General features: G+C 51.9%; 1 protein-coding gene across 1 annotated transcript in view; it reads right to left on the bottom strand.

The window, feature by feature from the left end:
• The window catches only part of LOC112955795 (astrotactin-2), a 172,190-nt gene that overhangs the window by 133,774 nt on the left and 12,257 nt on the right, over positions 1-26,159 (bottom strand). The window contains exons 3-6 of the mRNA XM_026049158.1: positions 24,624-24,812; positions 4,453-4,577; positions 3,994-4,098; positions 1,446-1,625 (exon numbers count right to left, since the gene is read on the bottom strand). Of these exons, the coding sequence (XP_025904943.1) occupies positions 1,446-1,625; positions 3,994-4,098; positions 4,453-4,577; positions 24,624-24,812 (599 nt within the window). The remainder of the gene's footprint in view (positions 1-1,445; positions 1,626-3,993; positions 4,099-4,452; positions 4,578-24,623; positions 24,813-26,159) is intronic.

Below are 26,159 nucleotides of genomic sequence, written 5' to 3'. Positions count from 1 at the left end.
GATCATGCACGAACTCCCTGGGTGGTTGCTGGACAGCCTATGGAGTCCCTTGGAGCTTCWCTCTCCAGCACTAAACAGAGCCAAAAAAGGAAACTATCTGGGTGGCGCAAAGCGAGCGAGACTCTGCTCCRCATATGGCTCCCTGCAGCACCACGAGCGATCGCTCCGGCACTCCAAGGAGCAAGGCTGGCCCTGGCAGGGGGCTCATACGTACCAGAGGTTTCACWAAAGGGTCAAGATGTAGCCGCTATTCCTCTCCACTCAGCCCTTGACACCATTGCACCAAGCTCAAACGGCACCAAAGTACCACTCATAGTACTTAGTCCCATCGCCAACAAAGTCCTCTCTCTTTCATACCCACCAATGCTGGAGTAATTCCGTTTCTCCAGYCCCTCTGGATTCAAATCAGCGACACCAGGAGCAGGAGCTGTCCTGAGCTTCCTCTGCACTGATGTGCTTGCAAACGGATGCCAAGGAACACATTTGAATGATCAGTAACAACCCCAGTACAGAAACCACACCCCTCCGCCACGTATCTCCTGCTGAATAAARCCATTGCTTTGGCAAACTTCATTTATCCTTATTTAAAGACAAAACAACCGAGGACGGGGTGTCATAAACAAGCTCACAAGACTAGCTGCGCTGGGTAGACAGTGAAAAAACAAGGGAAAAGCACSGAGGAGGCTGGCGGGTGCCTACTCAGCTCTGCTGAATTGCACTAAATGAGGCCATTCACAGCCGCACAGGCCAGGGGGGGTGAAAGTGCCTTCGCAGCCTCCGTTCCTGCCACTCCTACAATACGTCCTAAGCCCTGATGGAAACAGCAGAGTCGTTTTCAACTACAAAAAATACCCAGCCAAGGGAATATCCCAAGTTCCCTGGAGGAAGGAGATGAATTGGCAAATGGAAGGCTACGGCGATAAGGGAGTTTTTATAAACATAACCTAATTGTATTACTTCAAAGTCCTGAAGTTTATTGCCCTGTTTAATGATGTGTCTCGTTATTTATAGTGTAGCACAACGAGTCTGCTATTGATTTAATACACTTCCTTAAAGACCGTCATTGTCACAAGCAATAAAACGAAGCCATTCTGAGACAGCTCAATTATGTCACATCTATATAAACCGGCCCAAATCACTCAGGGTGCTCCAGGGCCATCGCAATGGGGCCGAGAAACGGCCAATGAGCTTCATGGTGCGTTGGCTTGGAAGTGGGAATGGCAGCTCCAGGCCTGCGGGCAACCTCGGAGCTGCCAGGGAAGGAGGAGGCTGCCGTGCGGGTGCTGCAAGGCAGCAATGGGATGGGACAGTTTGATGGATGCTGCCTATAGATCCCTTCCCACCAACAGGCACAACCATCTTGTACGCGCTGCCCAGAGAGAGTGGTGGAGCTGATGGAAACGAGCAGCATTTGTGTCTCTGCCTCCTTCCTCCGCACCGCTTACCTTTCTGGTACTGGAGCCAGAGCTGCTGCTGGACCTTCTTGCTGGGGAAGTGGATGGTGCAGCTGAACTCRGAGCCGTAAAGTGCCTCTGCGATGTAGTGGGAGCCAAACTGCTGGATGAAGGAGAGCAGCTCCTCCCGGCTGCTGTCCTTGCTCAGGATCTTGAGGATATTTGCAAACCCTGGAAGAGTAAAGTCTGGTTTGGAAGGTTGGCCAGGGAGGGCCAAAAGTGACAGCTCTGGGGAAAAAAAAAAAAGCCCCCAAAACACGGAATCACACAGAAACACAGAATGGTTGAGGTTGGAAGGGACCTCCAGAGATCATCTAGTCCAACCCCCTGCTCCAGCAGGGACACCTAGAGCAACTGGCACAGGGTGGCATCTAGGTGGGTTTGGAAGATCTCCAGAGAAGGAGAYTCCACAACCTCCCTGGGCAGCCTGTGCCAGGGCTCTGTCATCCTTACAGTAATGAAGTTGTTCCTCATATAAAAATGAAACTTCCAGTGTTTCACCTTGTACCCATTAACCCTTGTCCTGTCATTGGCCACCACTGAGAAGTTGGCCCCATCCTCTCTCCATTCTTCCCTCAGGTACTTATACATATTGATCAGTCTTCCCTGCTTAAAACACACATCCCTAAGTAGGTACAAAATGCTTTTCCTCCTCTGTTTCCTCAGGGGCTTACATCATCTTTTGCTAACCACAAAGTATGTTATTTTCCTCAGGCAGCTGCTTTCACATCRTCCTATGATTCCTCTTCACAAATAAATTGTCAGGGATGTACACATGAATGCAGGCATATACATATGCACACAAGCTCGGGCCTGTTATGCAGAATGCTCGGCCATAAATCAATGGTTTCAGCAGAGGACACGTTTGGCCTTTGTAATGCAAGGATCATAGCCAGAAAAGTTGTCCTGGTGTAAGGATGAATTCATTATAGATTGCACAGAAGACCAGCGCCAGTGTAAATACTCTGGACAACTGATATCTATTTTTAGAGCAGCTGGAGACAGYGCAGAGCGACTGGAGCCGTGGGGAAGACAGAGACTCCCTGGAAGCYCCAATACGGACGGGGCCGGGTGAGCTCTGCAGGGCCAGAGTGGCGTCACCAGCGTCTGCTGCAAACACCCGGCCATGCCCCCCAGCATGTGCAAGAGCCAGGGATGCTCCCACACTGGGACCACTGCTCTGTCAGGACCACCCATATAAGGGCCATGGCACAAGTATCTATCCCCACTGCTCTGCGGAAACMATCTGTCTCAGAGGCATTGGTGACTGCATGATGCCTTGGTATTACTTAGARCTGGCCAGTATCAAAGTTTTTGGTCCAGTCAGTGGTGAAACTGAAAACATATTGCAAGAAAACACATCATAGCTGTCACCAAAAGGAGGTTAACTGGCTGGTTCGTTGGCTGCTGTTTTGAAGGAAAAGCTTTTGTTGAACAAAAAGGATGAAAAATTCATCTTGAGCTGACCCAAAAGATTTTGTTCAATTCCAAGAGGGTTATTTCATTCTGGGGCTGTGCAGCCTGTTTGTATTAAATCCTTCCCTCCTCACCCCCCATTTAAAAATAGGTTGATTTCTAAATAAAAATGCTGTTTTGAAACAGAAAAGCAAAACATATCAGGTCACGACAAAATGTTTCAGCATTCCTAAAACAAAATGTGCAGTTACAGAAAGGTGGCAGTGAAATGTTGTGACGTTTGCAGAACCTGACCTCCCACCCCTTCTTCAGCTGCGACTTCTTCCTTCATATGACCCACATTTACAAATGGTTTGGGGGTCCTTTTGACATCCCACTATTCTGGAATTTACTCTCTGCTGTGCGTACATGTATAAAATCCTCGTAAGAATCCTTACCATAGTATTGTTCATCAGTGTAATCCACGTCACCCATGCAAGCCCCTCGCCCCAGTTTCCCTCCTAGAAGGAAGTGAAGTTTTCTCGTGCACCCGCAACAGGGCTGGCCACAGTGGCTGCCACTGGAGCAGAGCACGGAGATGCCAAGAGCCAGAGGAACTCTTTGAATGACCATGAGTTTGAGCATCTATTGCATGAGGAAAGACTAAGCGAGCTGTTTAGCCTAGAGAAGACTGAGGGGATCTGATCAATATTTATAAGTACTTGAGGAGAAAATGTAGGCAGAAAGGGGCCAAATCCTTCTTGGTGGTGGCCAGTAACAGGACAAGGGGTAATGGGTATAAATAAAAATACAGGAAGTTCTATCTCCACGTGAGGAAGAACTTCTTTACAGTGAGGGTGGCAGAGTCCTGGGACAGGCTGTCCAGGGAGGTTGTGGAGTCTCCTTCTCGGGAGAACTTCCAAACCTGCCTGGATGCCACCCTGTGCCCCATGCTCTGGGTGTCCCTGCAGGAGCAGGGAGGTTAGACTAGATGATTTCTAGAGGTCTCTTCCAACCTCAATCATCCTGTCATTTTGAGCYGTGACGCGGAGGCAGCAGTGGGAGGGGTGGTGACGAGAAGACAACCCGCCCACACGGATAGGTTGGGCTGCCTCTGTGAGAGATGCAGCYGCACGGCCCTCACCTGCAGAGAGGGTGATAGAGCTGAGCTTCACTCTGTACAGGTTGCTCCGGACCCTCCAGTGCTGCACCATGGGGTAGCCCATTGCCTCATCATACTTGATGTCTCCTGAAAAGACAAAGCCACGGCTCAAGGATGGTCAAGGGGACAGCCAGGCACTAACGTGCTCTAAGCAACGCTATTTCCCCACCATTTACAAACGTGCCGATAACAGGATCGTAACCTCCTCTCCCGGCTAGCAGGGATGGAGAGCGGCAGCCAGGGCACTGCTGTGGTTRAACTCACAGCAGCAGCACCGCAGGGCAGATGCACGTAGCTGATGCATGATTTCCACCTGGGAGGGCACTAAGATCCAGGGGGACCTGGGGCAGGGCTGGGCACGAGGATGGGAGATGGTGCATCGTCTCTCATGCTGCCTGTGGTGGCGGCTGAGCCCGGGGGCCCCCATGCRGTGCCTCGTACCAGTGAGAAGCTGGAGGTCGGGCAGGGGCTCCGAGAGGACGCCGCGGCACTGCTCCTCCACGGGCAAGGGGATCACGAGGAGGCCRTCGGCCAGCTGCGGGAAGTCCTTGATGAAGTTATTCTCCCTGCAGAGAGAAAAAGAAAACTCCAAAGCAACGATGCAGGCTGCGTCCAGGCAGAGCAGCTGAGCTGCCCTCAGCKCAGGGCCTGGTGGTCCCACGCTCGAAGCCTGGGACACTGCAGGCCTTGTAGCCCTTCGAGGGGCAACAAGCTCCCAGGGACTGCGGATGGGATGACCCGCTCTCTGAAAGCAGAAGCAGCTACGCTTGTAGACAGAGACTCCAAAAAGCCAAATAATGTTGTTTATGATGCAATTTTATTTTACCTGTGAGCAATTTCCTAATCTCAGCAGGAGTATAACAGCCCCCAGCACATTGCTTCAAGCACAGGGATGCTGGGGACACAGTTTGAAGTGTGAGCAGGCAGATCTCCAGGCACTGAGCTTCCTTGGTGCCAGCCAAAACAGAGCAGGGAAGGAATTTAAATATTGATCGTAGAGTCAAAATCCAGGGCAGCCGGCTCTGAGCACACYGCGTGCTCCACCACACAAAGCAGGATGTGCCTGCACCAGCAGGTCAACCCTAGGAGCACATGGGAGCCTCAGTGCTCGGCTGGAGAGCGCTGTCCCCAGTCCACCTGCTCTGTATCTCCCTAATGGCCGAGACTCCAGACAACCGCTGGCTTCGTCCCCCCTCTTCCTCTTCTTCAGCTGCCCACGTGTGCGCTCCTGAGTGTGCCTCGTGAGCTTCGCTTTAGGCACTGCCAGAGAAAAACTGGTTTATTTGTCTGAGGGGAAAAAACCTCTCGCTCACACAGGCGCTCGCAAATCTCCTATTGATCACGCGTCGCGCTGCATCCCCAGCGGCACGGCTGTGATTTGCTGCTCTGAGCCCTTCGCTGCCTTAGCGATGCAGATGGCAAAGCACAATCCCTGCGTGGCCTTGGGCTGCCTGGGCGGATGRAGGCAGGGGCTGCAGACCCAGCTGACTGGTGGGGAACACGGGCAGGAGGAGAGGGGGCTCTGCTGCTCTGCCTCGACAGACAGAGGGGAAAAAGAAAATAATGCTAAATTCCAGAGGCCAAGAAAAGCAAGATGCAGCACCACAAAATGAGAGGGTGCAGCGAACCCTCCAGGATTCTGCTCCACTGCCCCACCAGAGGATCGGGACCAACCCCTCTGTGGTGGGTCATTCCCACACTAATGCAAACCCAAGGGACAGGCAGGTCACACCAAAGGCCATCCAGGTGAGTACCTCTGGGAGCACCAGGAGGAGAGGCACAGAGAGGACAGCAGCACCTTCCTAGGCTCTCTCCCGGTTTACAACTATTTAAGAGTGTTGAGTCTGGCTGGTCCAAATACACACGAACTCAAAAGAGAAAGACTTGGCACCGCCAGGAGAGCTTCCTCAGAGCAGAGCAAAGCTGCAACAGCCCTGCTATGTGGCCAAAACACTCGATCCCTCCTGGAAATACCCACCAAATCTTGTGTTCTAATTCACAGTAGAGATTAGGTGATCATAGTGGATCATAGTGATCCAGCAGGGTATCCAAGCACAGGTGAGAGAAAAACTACCGCTCTTCCATCACGCCAAATGCATCCAGAGCGTTTCACGGACACTTGCCCATGCATGGGCTCAGCCTCCTGCTGCTCACAACTCCTGTGAGTGTGAGGTGCATTGCCCCGGTCCTTGTGTGCTCAGCCAGAGGAAGCTGGGCAAGAGCCCAGCTTGTTTGGGGGAGGTGGAAAAACAACAGCTGGAGTGGGAGGCAGTAGAGAAGGAGGGACCTGAGAGAAGCCCCACAAAGTCAGGTGTGAGGATGCTCTGCATGCAGTGGCTGCTAGTCAAAGCTGGTGCCTCTGTAAAAAGGTATTTACTGAAAAGCTGCTTGATGTAATAGCATTTGCCTAAAGAGCTCTGCAATCAAAAGGTTGGGGAAAAACAAGGGCCGAGTGCATGTACTTGCAAATAAAGGCCTGTGCGCACATCAGCGCACGTGCACGCATGTGTCCACAATATGCTGCTGTATTTGAACAAGCAGCGTTAAAAGATAGGACTTGAGGAGCAGCCTGACGACGCATTTCTGCTATCAAATCCTTTTTGCGTCTCCTCCTTCCCTTCTGCCAGCAGCTGCCTTCTCTCTTTGGTGGCAGGTCAGTGCTGTTCGCGTCCCTACTGCCAAACCACGCGCATGTGCTGCACACATGCCAGGCCTTGCAAACCCGAAATGAGCCCCAGGATAGCGGAGGGGAGGGAAACGTTGGATCTCTTTGCCTGGTGCAGGATAGTTGGSGGAGCAGCCCACGCAGCGCTGCCGACTGTCCCAGGCGTCTGCACTGCCTAGCTGCTGYTTGCGGGCAGGAGAAGGGAGCAGGGAGGCAGACGGGGACGACAAGGAGCGCGGCTCCGGCCAGGCTGTCCTTCGGGCAGCGCGGGCCCTGTGCTCCGGCCAGGCTATCCTTCGGGCAGCGCGGGCGCTGTGCTGCGGAGCCGCAGCCGGCAGAGGGCTGCAGCTCCTCTCGCACGGAGCCTGCACAGAGCCCGAGCTCGCAGCGAGGCCACGGCCGCGCTCTTGTGCCCTTGGGAAGCGCTGGGCAAAGCCCCCAAGCGCGCACACACACACACACACACACACACACACACACACACACACACACACGAGCTGTGCGTGAGGAGCGCCGACAAGAGGCAGGGATGCATGGGGATGGTGGCGAGGGCTCCAAACGGGCCGCCAGCGCAGCCCGTCCCCCATGGTGCGGATGTGTTTGCATGAAGTTTCATGCAGTTTCTGTGACCTTGCCATGAGCTGTGGAGCCGAGGCTATTCCAACGAGCTCCAGAGTACCCCAGATACCCCTCTGTTCTCAGCACCCGAGAACCACGCAGTAAGCACCCTCCTCTTCCTCTCTGCCCTCCAGCACCTCCTCGCTACTCACTGAGCAGGTGTCCGATACTCACACAAGTAACACGCTGCTGATCTGCAGTGCAATGCACACTGAATAAACTTGCTCCTGCTCATCCTCCTCCTTGAAGGGATCTGCAAGTCTCTAAGGGCATTTTACAGAGAGTGAGTTGTTATACACAGATATTTTTTTTTCCTCCCTGCCTGCTACAATCCCCAATAGCTGCTAATCCAGAACACTTCRTATCCTTGGGGATGAGCTGACTTGGGGATAAAGGAGTCAATGCCGAAAAAGGTCAAATGTCCCAAGGCTCCACTAACATCTCTTACTGGTAGAATGGGCTTAAGAGAAAGGCATTCTGCTGGATTAAACCGGGTTTAAAATCCTGGCTTTGACAGACACATTGTGTAACCATGGTCAAGACATAAAATCCAACCATTGCCTCCGGCGAAATGGAGATGATCACTCTCTCCTTCACTGAGGTGCTGATGGGGTAAAAGCAATTAGCAACTGCAAGGTGCTCAATTGCCAGCAGGAGAGGGGTCAGGCAAGAGGAGCCTGCTAGGTCAGCACCCTCCTGTCCTTCAAAAGCTTCATATGCAAAACTTGAGATTGTTTGGGGGAATCTGACCTTACATCATATACCCAAGGTCAGGCAATAAATTGCTGGAGCGTGGAGCTGCTTTGCTCTGCTCAGCAGGGCCCGCCTTGTGTCACATAGCTCAAGGAGAAGAGGGAAACCTCCAGAGGATGGTGAGAAGGGTCAGCATCCTGCAGACGTGTGCACAGGGACCAGGAGCAGCAGAGCTGCAGATCAGTACTGGAGCAACCGGCCTGGATGATGCTCACTCCAATAYGGGGGCTCCCCTAAGCCCTGGGGTCCTTTATCCACAGGCCTGGGCACTGAAGGCCAGAGCCAAAATTGCAGTGTCTGTGAGTGGGTTTTGGTCTGTGATAGCTCAAGTTGAGCTAGTGACGCGTATTCATTTCATTTTTGCATTTGCCTCACTAGTGGGGGAAGAAGCATTTCTCTCATGAGGCTCAGTCAGCTGTGGCTTCCTCCCTTCACATTACATCCTTGAAGGACACGTTCTAAAGGCTGGACTTCAGCCTGCCCTCCCTTCTACACATCCCTCTGCTCACCCCTAAGATTTCACCACACTATCAGAGCATCAGCCCAAGTGTGGCTTCCTGCCTCCATCAGCAGCCAACTGCGGATAAACACAATAGACGCTCTCCAGCATTCAGCAGCTAGGCAAATACAATCACAAAGGGGTAAAAAGAGAAAAAAAAAAAAAAAAAGAAAGAAAGAAAAATACAGAGAAAAAAAAGGAAAAAAGACCCCACAAGTGATTAGCTGATGGCCTGAACTGTGAGATTTAATTACCCTTATCTGAGCCAGCACAGCTACATATGTTAATCACATTATCATCCAGTGGGGTTATGTTCAGGAAAGCGGCTATGTGAGGATAGGACTTTTTGCATGGCTATCCTATTCATGTCTGTGATGACATCTTCTACAGCAAGAATAATTTATTAGTCTTCTTTCCATCCTGCAGTGGCCTGGGGAGAACAGGATGGGTTTGGGGTTGCCTCATTCATCATGCCCATTTTTGAAATAACCTTCCTTCCTGCTTTCTCACAGGGTGGCTGTAGGCTCAGAAGAGCCCAGCTTGTATCTGACATAGGAACATTCATGAACAGCCTCCTCCTTATAAGGTACAATCACAAAATAAAAAAACTGATCTAGAGTCATAAGGAGACAGTAAAAAGTGGGTGTCCTACTTCCACAGCCACTTTGGAAAAGGTAAGCACACTGCAAATCTCACCCAAGATTTTGTCTCTGTGACCTCAGGCACTAGTGAATTATAAAGGCTGAACTCACACCATGTGAAGTAGCCATTACTTATGCCAAATTTACTAGTCATTAATTTTAGTGAGTCCCCGCTCCTATATAATGTGGCAGCATAAAAAGAGACTAACCAGTCTCCACCAGGCCCTTTAGTCCTGCCTAGCTCCCCAGCTGAACAGCCTCACTCTGCAATGACGATCAGATCAGGCTGGAGGAGCATTGCCCCTGTCGGCTCCTTTAGGGCGAGCAGGAGATGCGACTCTCCATGTGCGGATGAAAATTCGGCCAGCCCAGAGCTGCTAAACCCAGCTCCTCCAGACAGGACCGGCACGTCCAAGCGTGGATGTGTGCTCAGCTGGGTCTGCACTCCGAGCAAACAGCACGGGCTGCGGAGCGGCTGCTCCCACCGCACGGCTCCGGCCTCGCGGGGACTGGCACGCACAGCTACCGCAGCTCTAGCCGTGGCGAGAGCCAGCACCAGTATTTTTGCTCCTTTAATAAACACCTCAACACTGTTCAGCGGCAGCTCTCCCCCCTTACTTCAAGAAAAATTAGCATTTAAATTGAGGTGTTTCAGGGAGGTAAATCAGGAGTGGACGGCAGCACCTGCAGCGGCAGGCCTGGCTCTGGGGAACGAGCGCGTCACCCTTCGCCGGGCCAGGGGCYGCCTGCTCCCCTCCCACGGGACCACGAGGCGTTGAGGACAGTGCAGTCATTCACCAGGGGCGAAACGCTGCAGGCTGATCAGAGCACAGATACTAACCGTGGCGGTGCTGTGGTGGCAGGGCAGCCATGCAGGAGGCCRCGAGGGCACCACCCAGGCTCCTCTTCCCTCTGTGTCACAGCCGCAAGAGCAAGCAAATAGCTGGAGGTGACATGGGCCTCACCAAGTCCACACCTGCCCATAGCGTCCCTGCCTTGGAGCACGGTCACCTGTGGAGCTTATCTGCCCAGATRGTGCCCAGCCTTGCCTGACACTACTGTGCCACCAGAAGGCCTGGCCAGCCCTGGGCTTCCAACACCACGTGGCTGCTCAATACAAAAGCGAGGAGGCCTCCATGGGAGGAATTCTGCCGGAAACAGCACTTGTTGGCAACGCGAAGGACGGGATGGCGACAACGGGCCTGATGAAACGAAAATACTGGTGGAAGTGGCACTGATCCTCTGGGAGCCACCAGAGACAGGGAAGAGGATTCATGCCAGTGAATAGCTTGATATCATTTTGGAGGATTTAAAACTCTTTGTCAACTCAGCTTGAAGCGGCTGTGGAGTCTGAGGGAAATTTTTGTTTGTTTCGATCCAAGAYGAAGATGGGAGAAGCAGTGCTTCTCCTTAACTTAAGATGCGTCCTGCTAGGAGGGGGACATATAAGCTCTGTGATGGCTCTGCCTCCAACCTTCTGTCAGCACAGCGGCTGCACGGAGGACTCATCSTGGGGTGTGGAGTCGCACTTGGGGGCAGCAGAGGCTACAACCCTTACCAACCCCAGCATTATCATTACCGTGAACTCCACAGACTCCACTGCAACAGCACTGCTGGGCAAGGTGGCAGCACAGGCTCCCCTTCCTCCTCCTTTCCTTGAGCGGCGCTAAAATACCTTCATTTGAAGTCAAGCCCAAACTGAGACTGCTGCTGCTGTTCCGTTCTGTGTTAACTGACAAGAACATAAAAATCATTTCATGGTAATCTAAATCAGGACGCTGCTGATTGTGTAGTTTGGCTGTTGAACCGATAAATCRGTTCTTTACACTGTCCTTGTCAGATCTGCCTCTAAGATTGTCTGAATCCCTTCCCACCAACTGCACGGGAATTGAGTATCCCAAATAGACAACACCATACCCTAGAAAGAGTGGATCATTCAAACCTGGTTTTCCTGCAAGTGATCTCCAAACACCCCTTGGGTGCTCAAGCCCTCTCAGCTGCTGCAGCTTTCTAGTTGAAGTGTGACATATCACCATTGCCCTCCTCCTGCCACCACAGCTGTCTTCAGATGCACTCGAGTGTCACCACAGGCTTTGCATACTGTCACCTTCCTCTGTCAGCCTACGCAACACGTCAAGGCTAGGGGATCTGGGACACCAACAGCTAAGCAGCGAGAGGTCTCAGCAGGAGAGCTAGGCAAGAACACAAAAGCTGTGAAGCCCCAACACTCTGTCTGCTTCTGGGCAGATGACACTAACAAGTACTCAGAGAAAGCCCCTTGGCACTAGGACAGTCATGCTAGCAATCACGGTGAAAAGGCAAATTCTCTCCCAAAGCTGTTTCTAAAGCAAACACATAGGAATTTGCACAAGGAATGGAATCTTGAGAAGCAATAAGAGCACCAGAAAAAATTTCCTTTCTGAATCATGGTCATCTCTGGAAAAGCCGTTCAGATGGGGAGATGAGATACAACAACAAGCTGCACTGAGCAGCAGAGATAACAAAGCTCAACTGCATTTCAGATGTCTTTCTGTGTGGATACACTAGTGCTACAAGTGGCAGAGACCACGCTGTGGTCTCTCTTGGAGGGACATCAGGAAACTCTTGCCTCTCCCAGCTTCTGAAACTCAAGAAGCCCGCAGGAACATGAATATATCAGAGTATTTCTGTCCGCTACTGGCATTAGGCAAGAGAAGAAGTGAGAGCTGAACACTCGCTTGGCTGGGCAGTTGCATTACTTCTGCCCACTGGGAGAAAAGAAAATGTTAGTGCAAATAGTGCTTATTGCCTACYGGGTGCAGGCTAAGAAGGGAGCAGTCCTTACAAGGAGCCAAGCACGATTCTCTGGGATGAAGCAGAACCTCCTTGCTCTGCAGTTTGTTAGTCTCCTCCACACTGTCATGAGAGCAACACATGTGCCACCAGTTTAGTCCCAAAGGCTGCCAAACACCTGCAACACATAAGCCCATGAAGCACGAGAGCCATCCCCACTAGCAACCTTGTCCTTGCAGCCACAGGGCGGAGGTGATCCCACCAGCAAAGGTGACTGCCTTTCTAACAGCACCCTCACCCATTTACCATCCTTTATTACTCCCTTATTCCCCACCTCTGCCCATTGTCCCCATCCCCCTTCCTCGCCATTATACAGCTATTTATTTATTCTACTAAACTGGGTCCCCTGTGGGTGAAATCTTACAGTAGGCTGTGGATCTTTCTTGCTCTAGAGTGTCTGTTGGGAACAGTGTGGAGTGAAAACAAATTCAAAAACTTATGGTTCCCACAGCAACGCCTTGTGCATATGTAGCGCGCAGTACTATGGTATACAAAGCTAGATTTATGCCTTAATTATGCAGTCATGGTTGCAAAAGGAATTCCATGCTAAGCTCTATTTTTCAACCCCTTATCCAACTTTGCAAATATACAGATTCCTCCCTTTGGCACTGAAATCTCCGATGCTTAACCAAATAGCGCAAAGGCAACAGCCTTGAAGCTTCAAGGAAAGTCAGAAAACTACGAGTGGGCGAGAAGGCCAAGGTGAAAAGCGGACACGCCCCTGCTTAGCAAAAAGGGTAAGAGTGGCAAAGAGGGGCATTTCACTTCTATCTAACTCTGACACAACTTGCTCCTAGAAGTTCACACCTATCAGATGGTTAATTCTCCACAAAGCATGTGTATGTGAGATGGAAGAAGAGACGCAGTTTAGAAAAGAACAATTAGTGATGCGCAAAACCTGCCCAACCTTTCCTATACCAGCATCAGATCCAGAGTCCAAAACATCAGACTGTACACAGACAGCTCCCTTTCCCTTAATTGAACAAACTCCAACCTGTTTGCACTTATTGCCAGAGACTCCTTAACTTCACGGACTATTTATGTCAATGACCACTCAAAAGTAGCAAGAAAGCTATTAAATTTGACCCAGGATTGACATATTGGACCTGATATTTTGCACCTGAAAGTTACTGTCTCTTTGCTGCTGTTCACCTTGGATAAACTAACATAGGCTTCTCACCCAAAACAAGTCCTCACACACCTCCTGAGCTCTGCCTTGTCCAGAAGCCAAGCAAGCAAGCAGCCACCAAAACGGTATGAACATCTGCAGCTCTGCATGGCTCTGCATGAAGCATGTTGGTTCTGTCTCCAGCAAGATAGGCAGTGGCTCCATCACAGCCCAGGGCTGGCTGGATTTTGGGCTCAGCAGCCTTGCCCTGAGCCTGCAACGTGGTGGGGAGGACTAGGAGGACACATCTGTGCCGTGCCACCCTTACTCAACAGGCAAGTCCTGGGAACTTCCAATCAACTGGTGCGACTAACCTGAAACCAGTCTGTTTGCAAAGGGCTGGAGCTGCTTAGTGCTTGACAGAGTATCTGTGTCTTGCTCCACTGTATGTACTCTTCGAGGTGTCTTGCTCCATTACATTAGCAGTTACTGACAGCTGAGAGGGTCTGACCTTGTCGACTCCCATAAGCTCAGCAAGTTTCAGCTTTTTAACAGTCTGGATGGGAAGATGCCATGAAGAAAGACTGACCTCCTAAAGCAGCTCACAGAGCTCCTGCCCACTGGGCTGTGGACATTAGGAAAATAACCACAAATGTTTTTCTGTGCCCAAGGGAAGCAAAGCCCAGTTGGATTCCTACTCCAAAAAGACTATTTCACTAGTAAGCTGAGCCACAGTGGTGGTTCCTCTTGTGCGGGCTTGTTTGGGTGCTCTTCACTCATTTCAAACACGTTGCTCAAGCAGTTCCATTCCTTGCAGTTTTGTTAGGACTTGCATTGAGGCAACAAATAACAGAACTCCCACTGACTTCAGTGGAGCCAGGACTACACACTGGGATTTCCCAAGGAACCTGTGCGAGGCTGGTGCCTGACACATGCCCAATTCTTATGGGATTTGGGCAACAGCTCCCAAAACAGCCATCTGAAGCCCGCTGCCTCTACACACCTTTCACCAGCCCTGTCACCCCAGCAGCTGGTCACACGTTCAATGCTTGAACTACAATGCGGTGGAAAGTGCAAGCGCTGCCTTTTAAATAATATTTGCATTTCCAAGGTAAATGCAGAGCCAGCTCTCTGCTCAGCACATACATCTATTCTCTTAACAATCTGAGATCTTAAGCATTTTTTTCTGCTAAGCTTCATCATTAACCTTTAAGATGGAGATAAGGCATAAGAGTCTGGACAGGGATCGAAAGGGACCCTGGATATAAGCCAGGAGCAGTGTTGATACTGGGCTACACATCATCTCTCTTCAGTTCTTCTTTTCCCTCGGGGTAATTCGGACTGCTCTTGACTACCACCATGGTATTACAAACTCTAATGAGGTTTGGAAAATAAGAAACCCACTGCGGCGTGGGAGAAACTAATAGAAATTGTTTTGTCTTCTCTCTATTAGTCATTAGAAGCAGAGGAAAAACAGCCACAGGCAGTGGCAGGGCTGTAATATCACCACACATTTCATATGCTGGCACTCCGACAAAGTCATTTCAGCGCAGTTAATGCTCCTAGTTCCCCTCAAAGCAACGCCTGCCTTATGCCAATGCGGGCTGTAGCCGTGCAAGCATCCCCAAAGCAGTGCCTGACAAGCTAGGGATGGCGCCAGCACCCCTGGATCCACATCCAGAACGTCCTGCCAGGCAGCAGGACAACCCAACGTGAGCTGCCTGTCACCCACAGTGCTTGGCTGCTCCCCGTCCCCACCGTCCCAGCTGTTGGGTGGCACGAGCTGCTCCGCAGAGCTGCCTTTCTGCCTGGGGGCTCCTGCAGCAGGGATCATGCATGGGAGGCAGAGGCAGCCCCCAGGCACGCCGGTGCCCAGGGAAGCATCCAGAAGCGGCACATCTCCCTGGCTCCATCAGGCAGCCACACCATATGGTTAATTAGCTAAAATTTGTGACTGCATCTGCAAAGTTGCATTTCTGTGTGTGTGAAGTTAATTATGAGAGCCATGAAATGATGCACTAGCCAAGTCAAGGCAGAGGGACTACACCTACAGTGAACTTATTTCTTTTTAATCTCCCAGACAAACTCAGGAGGTGAGAGCGAAGCCTCCTCTCCCCTCTCTGGCATTTGGGTGAGATTTGGGTCCCAGGCTGCCTGGGACACCCTCATTTTCCTTCCTACCTCCCAGTTCCATTTGGAGCTGCCATCAAGGGGAAATCTTGCTCACATCCAGGGGTGCCAGGCTTCCTAATGACAAGTGGCAGAGCCATCACACCTTCCAGATGTTCGCTTGTTGCCCTCAGGTAACAGTACAGCTGGCAAATGGTGCAGTCCCCCGGAAAGCTGGGACAAAGGCACAGAGGCTCCGCTTGCTGCAGCTCCACACGCATCAGGCACTTCATCAGGCATGCTTCTCCTTCAGTATGTTGCTGGGGGGAGAAATGAACTGGCACAAATGCCCTGAGCTTTCATCTCAAGAAAATTGTTATTGAAGCCAACAGCCCATGGGAGACTCCTCCACAAAGGCTCTGGCCTCCTTGCACAGCTGGAGTCATCACTGGGCAAGCAGGAGTCACAGCAGCAAAAGAACACTTCTGGGAGGTCAGGGACAAGAGCCACCCGTGCCGGACTTCTATCAGCTGCTTATTTCTGCATTTCTAAGTGCTGGGCCACAGCTTCAGCTTCAGACTAGATGATCTTGTTCAGTATTCAGGTGCAGAAAAAGTTTTAGTGGATCTCCTGGGTTAAACATAGGCTCTGTAGCTCAGATGTGGCAGGAGGGAGGGCTCCCAACACAACCTGTGTGACAGCTCTTACATTCATCTTTGATGGACAGTTGGACTGACCAGGTCCAAAGCCAGACCTAGCACTTGCAGCTCTGGCTGTGTAGACCTGAAGGCACTGCAAAACACACAAGGGCAATTCCTCTGTCTCTGGAGTGAAGTGAGTTTCCATTCCACAGGGGATGGAAAACAGAAAAGACAAGATTTTCTTCTTCACTGAGGCTGACATTCAAGATGTGCTGCCAACTCTGAGGCAGGTATGTCTCAGAGCCGTGCTGCAAAGCCGTGGCACCCAAAAGCTAGTGCCTCGCCACAACAGCATCGCCCAGAGCAAAGATTATCTTTGTTCAGTCAATGTCAAGCTGTCTTAGCTCTGCATGGGGGAAATCTCTGAAGATCAGGCTGGGCACTAGCAAGGAACGGCAAGCATGGCTTGACCAGTGTTAGCCTTCCCTTTGGAGCAATATCCGTGGCACAAGCAGCATCCTGCTCTTTCATTCAGAGTGCAAAACCTTGGCTACTGGTTGCCACCAAAGAAGTGTCCATAGCATGCAGGATAAGGGAAGGACTTGTGAAAGAAGGAGTGAAGCTCACACGTGTCACTCTCTTCCATCTGTTCAGCTAATTGTAACACTTGTTTTTATTTGTTCCAGGTTGATGCTGAGTCCCTGTTGCTCTCTAACTGGCTCTGCACTCTGGAAGCTGCTGTACCCTGAGCTGGGAGAGGAGAGAGAAAGAAAAGCTATTCCTGTCTGCAAAGCTGGTAAGGATCCTCAGCATGGAAAGTACTATATACAGGCGAGCAGTTATTATTACAGAACCAATCTCTACCACATCACTTAATAACAGAGATTAAACTAAGCAATAACACCAGGTATAATTAGAAGCATAAAAGTCAGAGGTGGGAAGACCTAGTAGGTCGGCAAGTCCATGGCCAGCTTGGACCTGTGCCCCCCAGTGTAATGAAAGTAGAGGAAACCTCTCAGAGGCCTCAGGAGCTGGTAAAAGTAACACAGAGCACTGGGGAAGGAGCCGTGACACAGTGGGGGATGGCTCGAGTCACCTCCGTGTCCCTGAGGGAAGTGCCAAGGATAGCTCGAGCACCAACAGACAAAGTGTTCAGTTCTGTCATGGTGCCGGAGCTGCAGAAGTCCCACTAAAGCCCAGTTCACTTTTAAAGCAGGTCAAACCGAGCAGGTGAGCAGAGCTCTGATCTGGCTCTGCATGTGCCCACTGTCCCTCTTTGCTTTCTCTTCTCTCTTCTATACAGTTTTGCAGCCCCTCTCTCAAGTCTTCAGCATTTCCTCGCGCTAAGCACTCAAATCCATGGGATCACCATGAGTCTCTCCACACACTGGGGCCTAGGAAGACCCGCTCGGCAGCTGACGCATTGGCCCAGGAACCAGACAAGAGACACAGATGTGAAGATCACAGGAGGACACGTAGCAATACAGACCACAGTCGGCTGCACGACAGCAGAAGAAGCCCGTGTGGCAACAGAGTGGCTCGTCCATAGGACGACAATCCCCTGGACCATATCCCGCCTCCTGCCCCGGGAGAGGTTCCTGGCAGCACCGGCAAGGAGACACAATCTTCCCAAAAAACACTTTTCCCAGCAGCGTTCCCAGGCCGGCACCCCGCTGGCTGCTGCTGCCTGTGCAAGGGCCCACATTGTTCCCCACTCCTCACATGAACACAGCCCGAGCCGTGCACCTTGCCCATGTCGAGCCTTCCTCCATCCTCCCACGCCCTCCTCCACCTCCTGCCGCACCTCGACGCTCAGCCTCGCCACCCACGGTGCCGGCACCAGGGAACCTCCTCCTGCCCCTGCCTTGGCACATCCGCGTTCTGCCCAATTAGCGCTGCTGGCTGACAGGCTCTGTTTGTGCTGCGTGATTAGCTGTGGAAATGCAAATCTGAACTTCCTTCGCCGCAGCAGCTAACAAGATAATGAATATTTTCCTCAGCTGCAGCGAACACAAACATCTGCGCAGACACAACCGTGCCGCCGGGGCCCCGGGGAGGGCGGCGAGAGCAGGGGCTGGGTGTGAGGCGAAGGAAACGGCTGCTCCCAAACCCCAGCCCCTGCCTGCTGCTGCAGCTGCATCCGACATCACTCGTGTAATCCAGTGTCAAACAGTGCAGCTCTCATCGAGGTGACGCTGCCACATGGGCTGTCACTGTTCATCCAGACAGTGCCACCACATCCCTCACCACCCAGGGCCACCAACTTTTCTCCTTCTGCACATGAGGACGTTGGGGGAACCAGGTCTGTTGCTACGGCCATTCCCCCTTACAAGCACCCTCCTCCGAGGGCAGGTACCTGATTTCAGCAGCACCCAGGCAGCTCTGGCCACACATTTGCAAGCTGCATTCAAGGCCTGCTCAGCTGCTGCCACGTGCTGATACTGAAGGAGGGAGATGGGAGCCAGCAGCACATCCTCCTCCTCCCTGCGGGGAGCTGCGGTGCGTGCAATACAGCGGAGAGCCCAAGGGCACAGGGGAGCAGGCGGCTGCACGAGCACCTCGTGCTCCCTCCATGTCCCACAGCAGGCACAAGCCCTGGCCAGCGCGGGGAGGCGACGTCCTCCCCCTGCAGCACAGCCCATCTGCAGGTCCTAGGCTCTCCTTCGAAAAACTAAGGTAGCGCCTTGCACAGCTGCAAAGACTGCTGTAAAAGCACCATCTGCAGCCAAAGCAGAGGGGCTTCTGCCCAGCCTCCCCCTCAGGCCAGGACGTGGGCAGCTTTAACAATCAGTGGAGTGGCAAAACACTCTACTTATTTCTTTGTAGATCACATCCTTGAGCACCTGCTGCAGAAGCAGCCCAAGTCGTGGCCGTGCACTACTCTGCAGCTCCAGTTCAGCGGCAGCCTCTACCCCAGGCACTTCTCATCGCCACAGGAGAAACTAACCCCTGGGTCATACAGGGGTTTGTGGAGCCATTGAGAGCAATGGCCAAAGAGCAGGAGAGCAACCCCACAGCCCTGCAACCTGCTGCCTATGTGGCCTGGAAGGGAAGAGAGCAATCGGGGCGCTTCGGGAGCGGGGAGAGCAGGAAACGGAGGCAGCTGTGACGACCCACAGCTCAGGGAGGATGAACCAGTCCATTAAGGAGGTTAAGCCCTGTCTACATCCAGTGCAAAAGGAAGCTGGAAACCTTCTCTGCTTGGAATAGGTCTGTTACAAACACCTCCGTCTGTCTTTCTAAAAGAGATCATTTCTGTCCTGGATCCTTACACTGTCTGCAATTGTTTGCACCAGACTTTCTTTTATTTTACTGCAAGAATAAAAGGTGACAATCGGGTGTAGACGCCTGTGCTTGCAAACTGCTGGAAATATCAGCTCAAAGCAGCACAGTCTGTTCTCCTCCTCAGTGGGAGGCTAACTTTGAAGCTGAGTAGGGCTGCAGGACACAACCCTATCCTTGGTGATGGGATGTGCTGATGGCATCAGCCTTTTACAGCCTGCACTTGATAAAATCTCAACAGTTTCTCCTGGCCAGCGCAGGCACAACAAGTTCCCTCTGGATCCCAAGCCCAACATAGGCGCCTGGCACTTGTATCTGTCTGACCCTGTTACAGTCTTTGGAAAGAGACACACACCGGGAGCTGCTCCGGTTGGGAGCAATTTGGGTTCCCTACTCAGGAGCAAGGTGTGAGGCATTAGACATCATTTCTTCCAACTACTACATGCAAGGCTTCAGAGTTGTGAACAGGTAATAGAACTGTGGCAAAAAATAATAACAATAACAGGAAAAAAAAAGGAATGAAACTGAAGGCAGGCACTGGAAGGGAGCCCTATCTGTTCTCCAGGCCTGAAGGGTAATAGGCAACAAGCTGCTCGAGGGGACACAGTGATGCAGCGTGCTCACCAGCACAGGCATAAACAACAGCCCAATTATAACTCTGCATTTAGAGGTTTGCAAGAGGTGGGGGAAAGAAAAAAAATCAATAATGTTAATTTAATGCAGTTACAGGCTTCACGGTACTGGAGTTCACTGTAACGGAGCTACAGACTCCAGCGGGGTGGCAGAAAGTCCTCACCTGGGATGGGCACCAAGCGCTGAGCCGAGCGGCTCTCACGCGGCACCCGCCAAGCCCGGCAGCCATCCCGTGTGCTGGACACCTGGGATGCTCCTGGCACCTACTGTGGGTACGGAGCGCCCGGGATGCTCCTGGAACTGGACACTGCTGTGTCCGGGATGCTCCTAGCCCGAGCTGCCAGCGCACCGCACCATTCTCATTAGGTGGGAGGAAAGAGGCGAGAAGAAAGAGCGACAAATCTAAAGTTAACTTGCCGTCAGTATTATGATGATGCCCCATGTGGGTGCAGTGTCCTGGCACGCTGTCTGCCAGCGTCCACGTACCTTCATGGAGATAAGCCTTTCTGGAGGTCCTAGGCTCCAGAGGCAGCAGGTTTGCACCAAGCACCCCCGTCTCGCACTGACTGTGTGTTGCAGGAGCGTCCAGGGCTCCCCTGGACCGGGAGGACAGGGCACCCTAGGCCAGGGATGAGGCTGATCAGGGATAGTGGTGACGGGGCAGACAGCTCTGCTGTATGTCACACCCAGGAGCTGCCATGGGAGCATGAGGCAAAACAGGAGGCTGGGATGGGAAAAGAGGGCATGTCGGGCACAGAACCACCCTCTGGGSAGCACTCGGCCCCACAGCGAGCCGCTCACCGCACCCACAGCCCGTCCACCACACGGCAACAACTCATTGAGSAAAGCCGGCGCCACGGGGAGTAATTGGGGCCTGCTACATATTAATTGAAAAAAAGCAACAGGCTGAGACCGCAAACAGCTTTTAAAGCAAAAATCTCTATTCCCAGGGTGGCAAAGAGATGGCACAGAGCAGATAAGGGACTAACAAAGAAGCCATTTGGAAAATAATCCCCCGGTGGCCTGGGGAGAGCGCAAACGGCCCTCGTCTSGGCTGCGCGGAGCCGGCGGCAGCGCGGCGCGTCCTGCGGCGCTGGGAGGGCTCGGCCGCGGCCCCGTTTGTGCACGAATGTGCCACAGCGCCCTGCCAGAAAGGCAAAGCCACTGTAAAAACAAAGGGGCAAAGGAGRGGGAAAAAGCAAAGGAAGAAAACAACGAAGCAGGCAGCTCTCCCCATCCTGCCTGAGCAATGAGGGAGCTTCAGGGGAAGGAGCCAAGTGGATTTTTGGAAAACAATTAAGGAGCCCTCGTCTGCTCCCAGACAGAACATATGGCAGGAAATCTGCCCCGGGAAGGGCGCTTGGTTTCAGAGGAAAGGAAGAAGTTGTGTTTTGGCTCTGGCTTGCACCTCTACCACAGCAGTGATGATTAATGGCTAGTGAGCCACCTTGGTATTAAAATACACACACAGAGCTCCCACCTCAGCTCCTGAGCTGCACAGTTTGAACTTAGTTCTCACTTCAGTGACATGATGGGGGCCAAAGGGTCCTTGGTACCCGGTAAAGGCCCCTAGAAGGAACGTGCAAGCAGGGCTGGGCTGGAGGGTGCAACATGATCATGCGTGAGATGCCACAGATGCCAACATCAACTGCACTGCCYGCTGCCAATGCCCATTACGAGCACRTGGCCACAGATGCTCTGCAGGCCAGTATTTTCTCCCTGCACCCATCTCTGGGATTTACCACCTCTTGAGAAATGCAGGGCCCAGCTCCATCCCCATGTCACGCTGGGCAGAAGGACGCGCTAGGAAGTCAAAGGGCCAAGGCTCTAATCCACATTGCGGACTGTTGGGTGACAAAGGGACCGTCCCAAACCCAACAGGATGGGGCTGCCACTGTAGCTGATTGGTGCCGCTGCCTCATGTGCTGCGCAGGATGTGGCTCACACCAGCACAAAGGCTCCCTCCCGCCGCCACGGCCCACCGAGCCAGAATATCCTATTTATCACAGACACTGAAGATGCAGCAACATGGGAAGCAGACACCATTCAAAGGACTGTCACATCTGCATAGCTAAATGATCCCAGCAGTTATAAATCCCGCTAAAATACTCAGCCCCTTGTTCTGATAGCAGGTTCTTGCTCCTACTTTGCAGAAACAGGCTTTTAATCCCTGGTATTTGGCAGCTTCCTGCTATGTTTCAAATGCACCAAATTAAGGCCTTCTCTAACAGCTGGTGTCTTAATGCTCAGAGAGGTTCTTGAATATCTATGAAAATCAGAGGCAAATTACATCTTTTAGTTAATAATTTCTTCTCCATTAACCTCCTCCTCTTGCCTTGTTAGGGGATGATGTAGCAGAGTCTCCGCAGTGTCACCTCCYGACAGCGCGGCCGGGGACAGCAGCGGCCGGGGAGCCTCTAAAAGCAAATGGTCCAACTTCAAAGGAGCAGCAAAGGCAATGCCGACCCGTGAGGTTGCAACAGGCACTTCTAAAGCACGAYGAACCGCCGTCCCGTCTGCTTGCGGGGTCGGGGCTCCGCTGAGCGCGCGTGTCGCGTTGCACAGGGGTACACGACACCCTGTCTCCCCGCGGCGGTAGCTTCGCCCGCACTCCCTTTGTCAGCTGCAGTTTGTGCTCTCCGTGCACACTGCAGATTTTGTCCCGTGTTGGGAATCCCTCCTGCCAGCTCCGCTGCCCTCTCGTCCACCCACGTGCTGTCCTTTTGCAGTTTGCTTCAAACCGACACATTTCCTTCTACCTCTCACAGCAGTTGGGCCCAGGACCAGCTTCAGGGCTGATGCTGGGCAATGAAAACCCTGTTGCACGTGGAGGATCTGACTGCCTGCACAAWCCTTCACTGGCCAAAGCATCAGTTAGCTGAAGGGAGGAGGGAGACACAGCAGCTCCCCATCCACACAGACGGCAGGGAATTTTGCAGTGTGGGGCTAGCCCGAAATGCCCTCCCTCCAGGCAGCTACACTCAGAGGAGCCACCTCTGTCGGGATAATCCCAAACCCTGGACACTCCAGCCCACTTTCTGGCTGTTATTGGGTGCTCTGGGTGGTTCCTTGCTCACCTTTTAATCCCCCCACAGAGCACTGAGCTCCTGGCACGGGCAGGTACAAGGAGTCTGGTGCTTTCTGGGCACTGTGCAACCCACCCAGCCAAAAGCAGAATAGGATCCACCACAGTGAGAAGTGAAGAGGGGAGAGGAGGATGGTGCTTTGCATGATTGTTCCTGTTCGTTGTCCTGTCCCCAAAGTGTCTTTCCTGTCAGAGCGAGAAGCCGTCCCCACTCCTGCAGCAGCGCATCCACCTCGGCATCCCCGAGCCCCAGTCGGGAGATGTGTTTGCTCTTAGGCAGCACTAAAGCAGCTCCTCCATCAGAGCCCTGTCTCAGCAAGAGGAAGGCTGCCTTCCTCAGATCCTCCAGCTCAGGTGTACGGAAAGGCCAGGCTACCAGAGGAGTCCGGGAGAAGATTAAAGCCCCGGCAAAAGGAGTGTTGCTGTCGAGAGAGCGGCTGCACGAGCTCCGCTTGGCTCTCGTCTGCACTGCTGCCAGGTGACAGGTTTGGGTGGTTTTATTGAAGCCTCCAGAGCTGTTCAGCCATCACGAGTTAAAGCTTATAACTGGGAAAAACAAAAAAGAACCTCAGCCTTGCAGCCTGGCTCTGCCCTGGAGGGCCCACTGAAGCTTGTCACATGGGARGGAGAGAAACTAAAGAGGAGCTTACTGGGGAAAATTGCCTTCACATACTGTCAATTCTCACCTCCAGCAAAGGCTGCTGATCTGTTGGCTCCAAGCACTCGGCTTGCTACTGCTTTTTGAATGCCTCTGAGCTGGTAGAGGCAGTAATTCATCTCCCATCAAGACAGCAAAGGCCAGAGTTCAGTGTGAATTCACAACCRAGAAGACTTTACATTCAGCTAGGGAAAAAGCACCCAGAAAAACAACATGACCTGAGGTGACAACACCCACAATTTCAGCAAGAATACGAGGCGGCAAAGGAGTCTCAGTGCCTTAAAAGCAGGAAGAAAAAAATCCTTAGCCCACATGGAGACATGCTGCAAGAGCCTTGTCCAGTAGAATATGGACATAGTATTTGAAGCCTTTCCTGGTAGAAATCTGCACAGATACATGGAAGCTCAGAATTATTATCGCTCAACAAAAACATGCCACCATTGAACAGAACCTAACAAAAGAAATAAATCTACTGATTTTCCACTCCTGAATTCAGTGATTATGAGGAAACTGTCATCGCCAAGCACTGAAAGATCTGTAGTATTTGAAACCTGTTCTTACCTATAGCGGTTCCCTCCACACTAGAGATATACTCAGATTATAGCCTGCAAACACACTCCATTTGGCTATTCATACTTTCACATCATGTTTACCTTGCGTCATCATAGTTCTTTTGTGCAATGTCATATACAGGACTTCTCCCAACACAGTTATCTCACATAAGTTAAAAACATGCAAAACAAAAGACATTTTCATTCTGTGTGCAATTAAACAGCAGAACTCAACTGGCACCAGATGTCAGAGGCACGAAAGACATGAGAGTTGAGAAAGGGACGAGATGACAACCCAGAAAAAAGCCCAAAAGGCTATTAAACACTCATCTGAAGCAACAAGCACTGGCCCAAAAGGACCCTATGCTTCTGTCTGCATGAGGAACAAGTCAGTAGGAAAATCATTCATGCTCACCCTCTTCCATTTCCCCCCCTCAGGATCCACTTGTGAATGTGTCAGAGCTCGCTCTCTCTGTGCCAAGGGACATTTGGTCCCATCCTGATGCGTTCAAAACTATGAGCAGAATTGGGCAGTACCTGAAAGTCATCTGGAACACTTGGCCTTGGTTGACATGCTGGGTCCTGTTGTTATAGCCGTGGAGCATCTCCCCAAAGAGGGTATCATTGAATTTAGCATCTGACTTCAGGCATTTGGGGCCCTCACAGATGTCAGACAACATGAGGCAGGATTTGCCATCCGGGGCCAGTTTGTACTCCTCGACACACCTGCAGAGCAACCACAACCTATGTTAGAAGAGCCTTGCAGAGGGCCTACACAAGAAACAAAATGCAACTGAGAAGGACCATTCTCAGCAGAGAGGACCAGGGTGTTCTGGCTATTCCTGGAGCAGCCACAGAGACAGCCAGCACTGTGGGCAGCTTTGAGCACCTGCCCCTATTTTGAAGGTCAAAATTGAGCACGAAGCTCATGACTGGTTCCATCTTTAACTATCAGCTTCAAACCAGCTCATGTGCCCCAATACTGCTACAGAGACACCAACACTTTCCCCTGCTCCAGCAAGAACAGGGAAATCTGGAGATGCTGTTCTCACATGGCAGCAACCAACAGACACTTGTGCTTCCTGAAAGGGATCATCTGCAAAGTGGTTGCTCTTTTATTCCTTGGCTCTGCTTTTGAGCATTTTGGGGATAAAGCACGTTCTTATCTTCCACATACAGTAAGGGAAACTGAGGCAAACAGCAGGGATGTGAGTTGGCTACAGACATCACATATCACTGCCATCTTTTGTGGAAGTGTTCATCCTGCTTCCCTCCTTTTCTCTTTTCTCTTTACCATTGCAGCTCCTAGTTGATGAGAAAACTTCCATTTCCCTTGTCCTACACTTTCTCACTGGGAACAGGCAGTGATTTTGCTGACAGGAATCCCTCATCTAGCCATGCATGCTCTCTTCTCCCTCTTCCTTTCCTCCCTTTATACTTCCACCCACTGTCACACGCTCCCTTGCTGGTTCCTGAAGTGGAGCCTTCTGCCTTGCAGAAGGAAGTGACTGCAGAATGACATTGCCAGCAGCGCGACTGAGCAGCCTCTGCTCCACCCCACGAGCTGCCGACTCTCCCTGGAAATGTTGCTTGGGCCCACATGGACTTCCCRTTCTTGACCTGCACTCCCAACGGAGGCAACATGCTCTATCCTAGTGACTCAATCACTTAGTGACAAAATAACAATAAAAAAGAAGATACTTTTAGGAATTTGCTTTCCCAACTGCATATGGCCCATGACTCTCATTTCATTGAAAGTCAAAGATTCCTTTTAGCAGGGACACGTGGCATGTCCCCAGGAGGACTTAGGGAGATGCAGTGGGACTGGGCCCCAGAAAACATCTCCCTCATCCACTGGCCCATGAAAGTGTCCTTTATAGGGACGTTCAGAGCATCCTTTACATCCTTTGGCCTTAGTGATGCCCCTGGGCCTCAGTCCATGGCAGCTTGCTCTTCTCAAGGGCTGGTTCTTGGGCTTGAGACACTTGTCATCTGTCCTGTCTCTCTGGAGTATCTGCTGCATCGCAAGGGCACTCTGCTTGCCTCCCTGCATGCCTGTTAAGAGGGTCTGCA

This window comes from Nothoprocta perdicaria, unplaced genomic scaffold (genome assembly GCF_003342845.1).
Source record: "Nothoprocta perdicaria isolate Ctin4 unplaced genomic scaffold, notPer1 scaffold_6, whole genome shotgun sequence".
NCBI classification, from domain to species: domain Eukaryota; kingdom Metazoa; phylum Chordata; class Aves; order Tinamiformes; family Tinamidae; genus Nothoprocta; species Nothoprocta perdicaria.
Note: the sequence above shows the minus strand (reverse complement) of the source record. Positions and strands in the feature narration are given on the sequence as shown.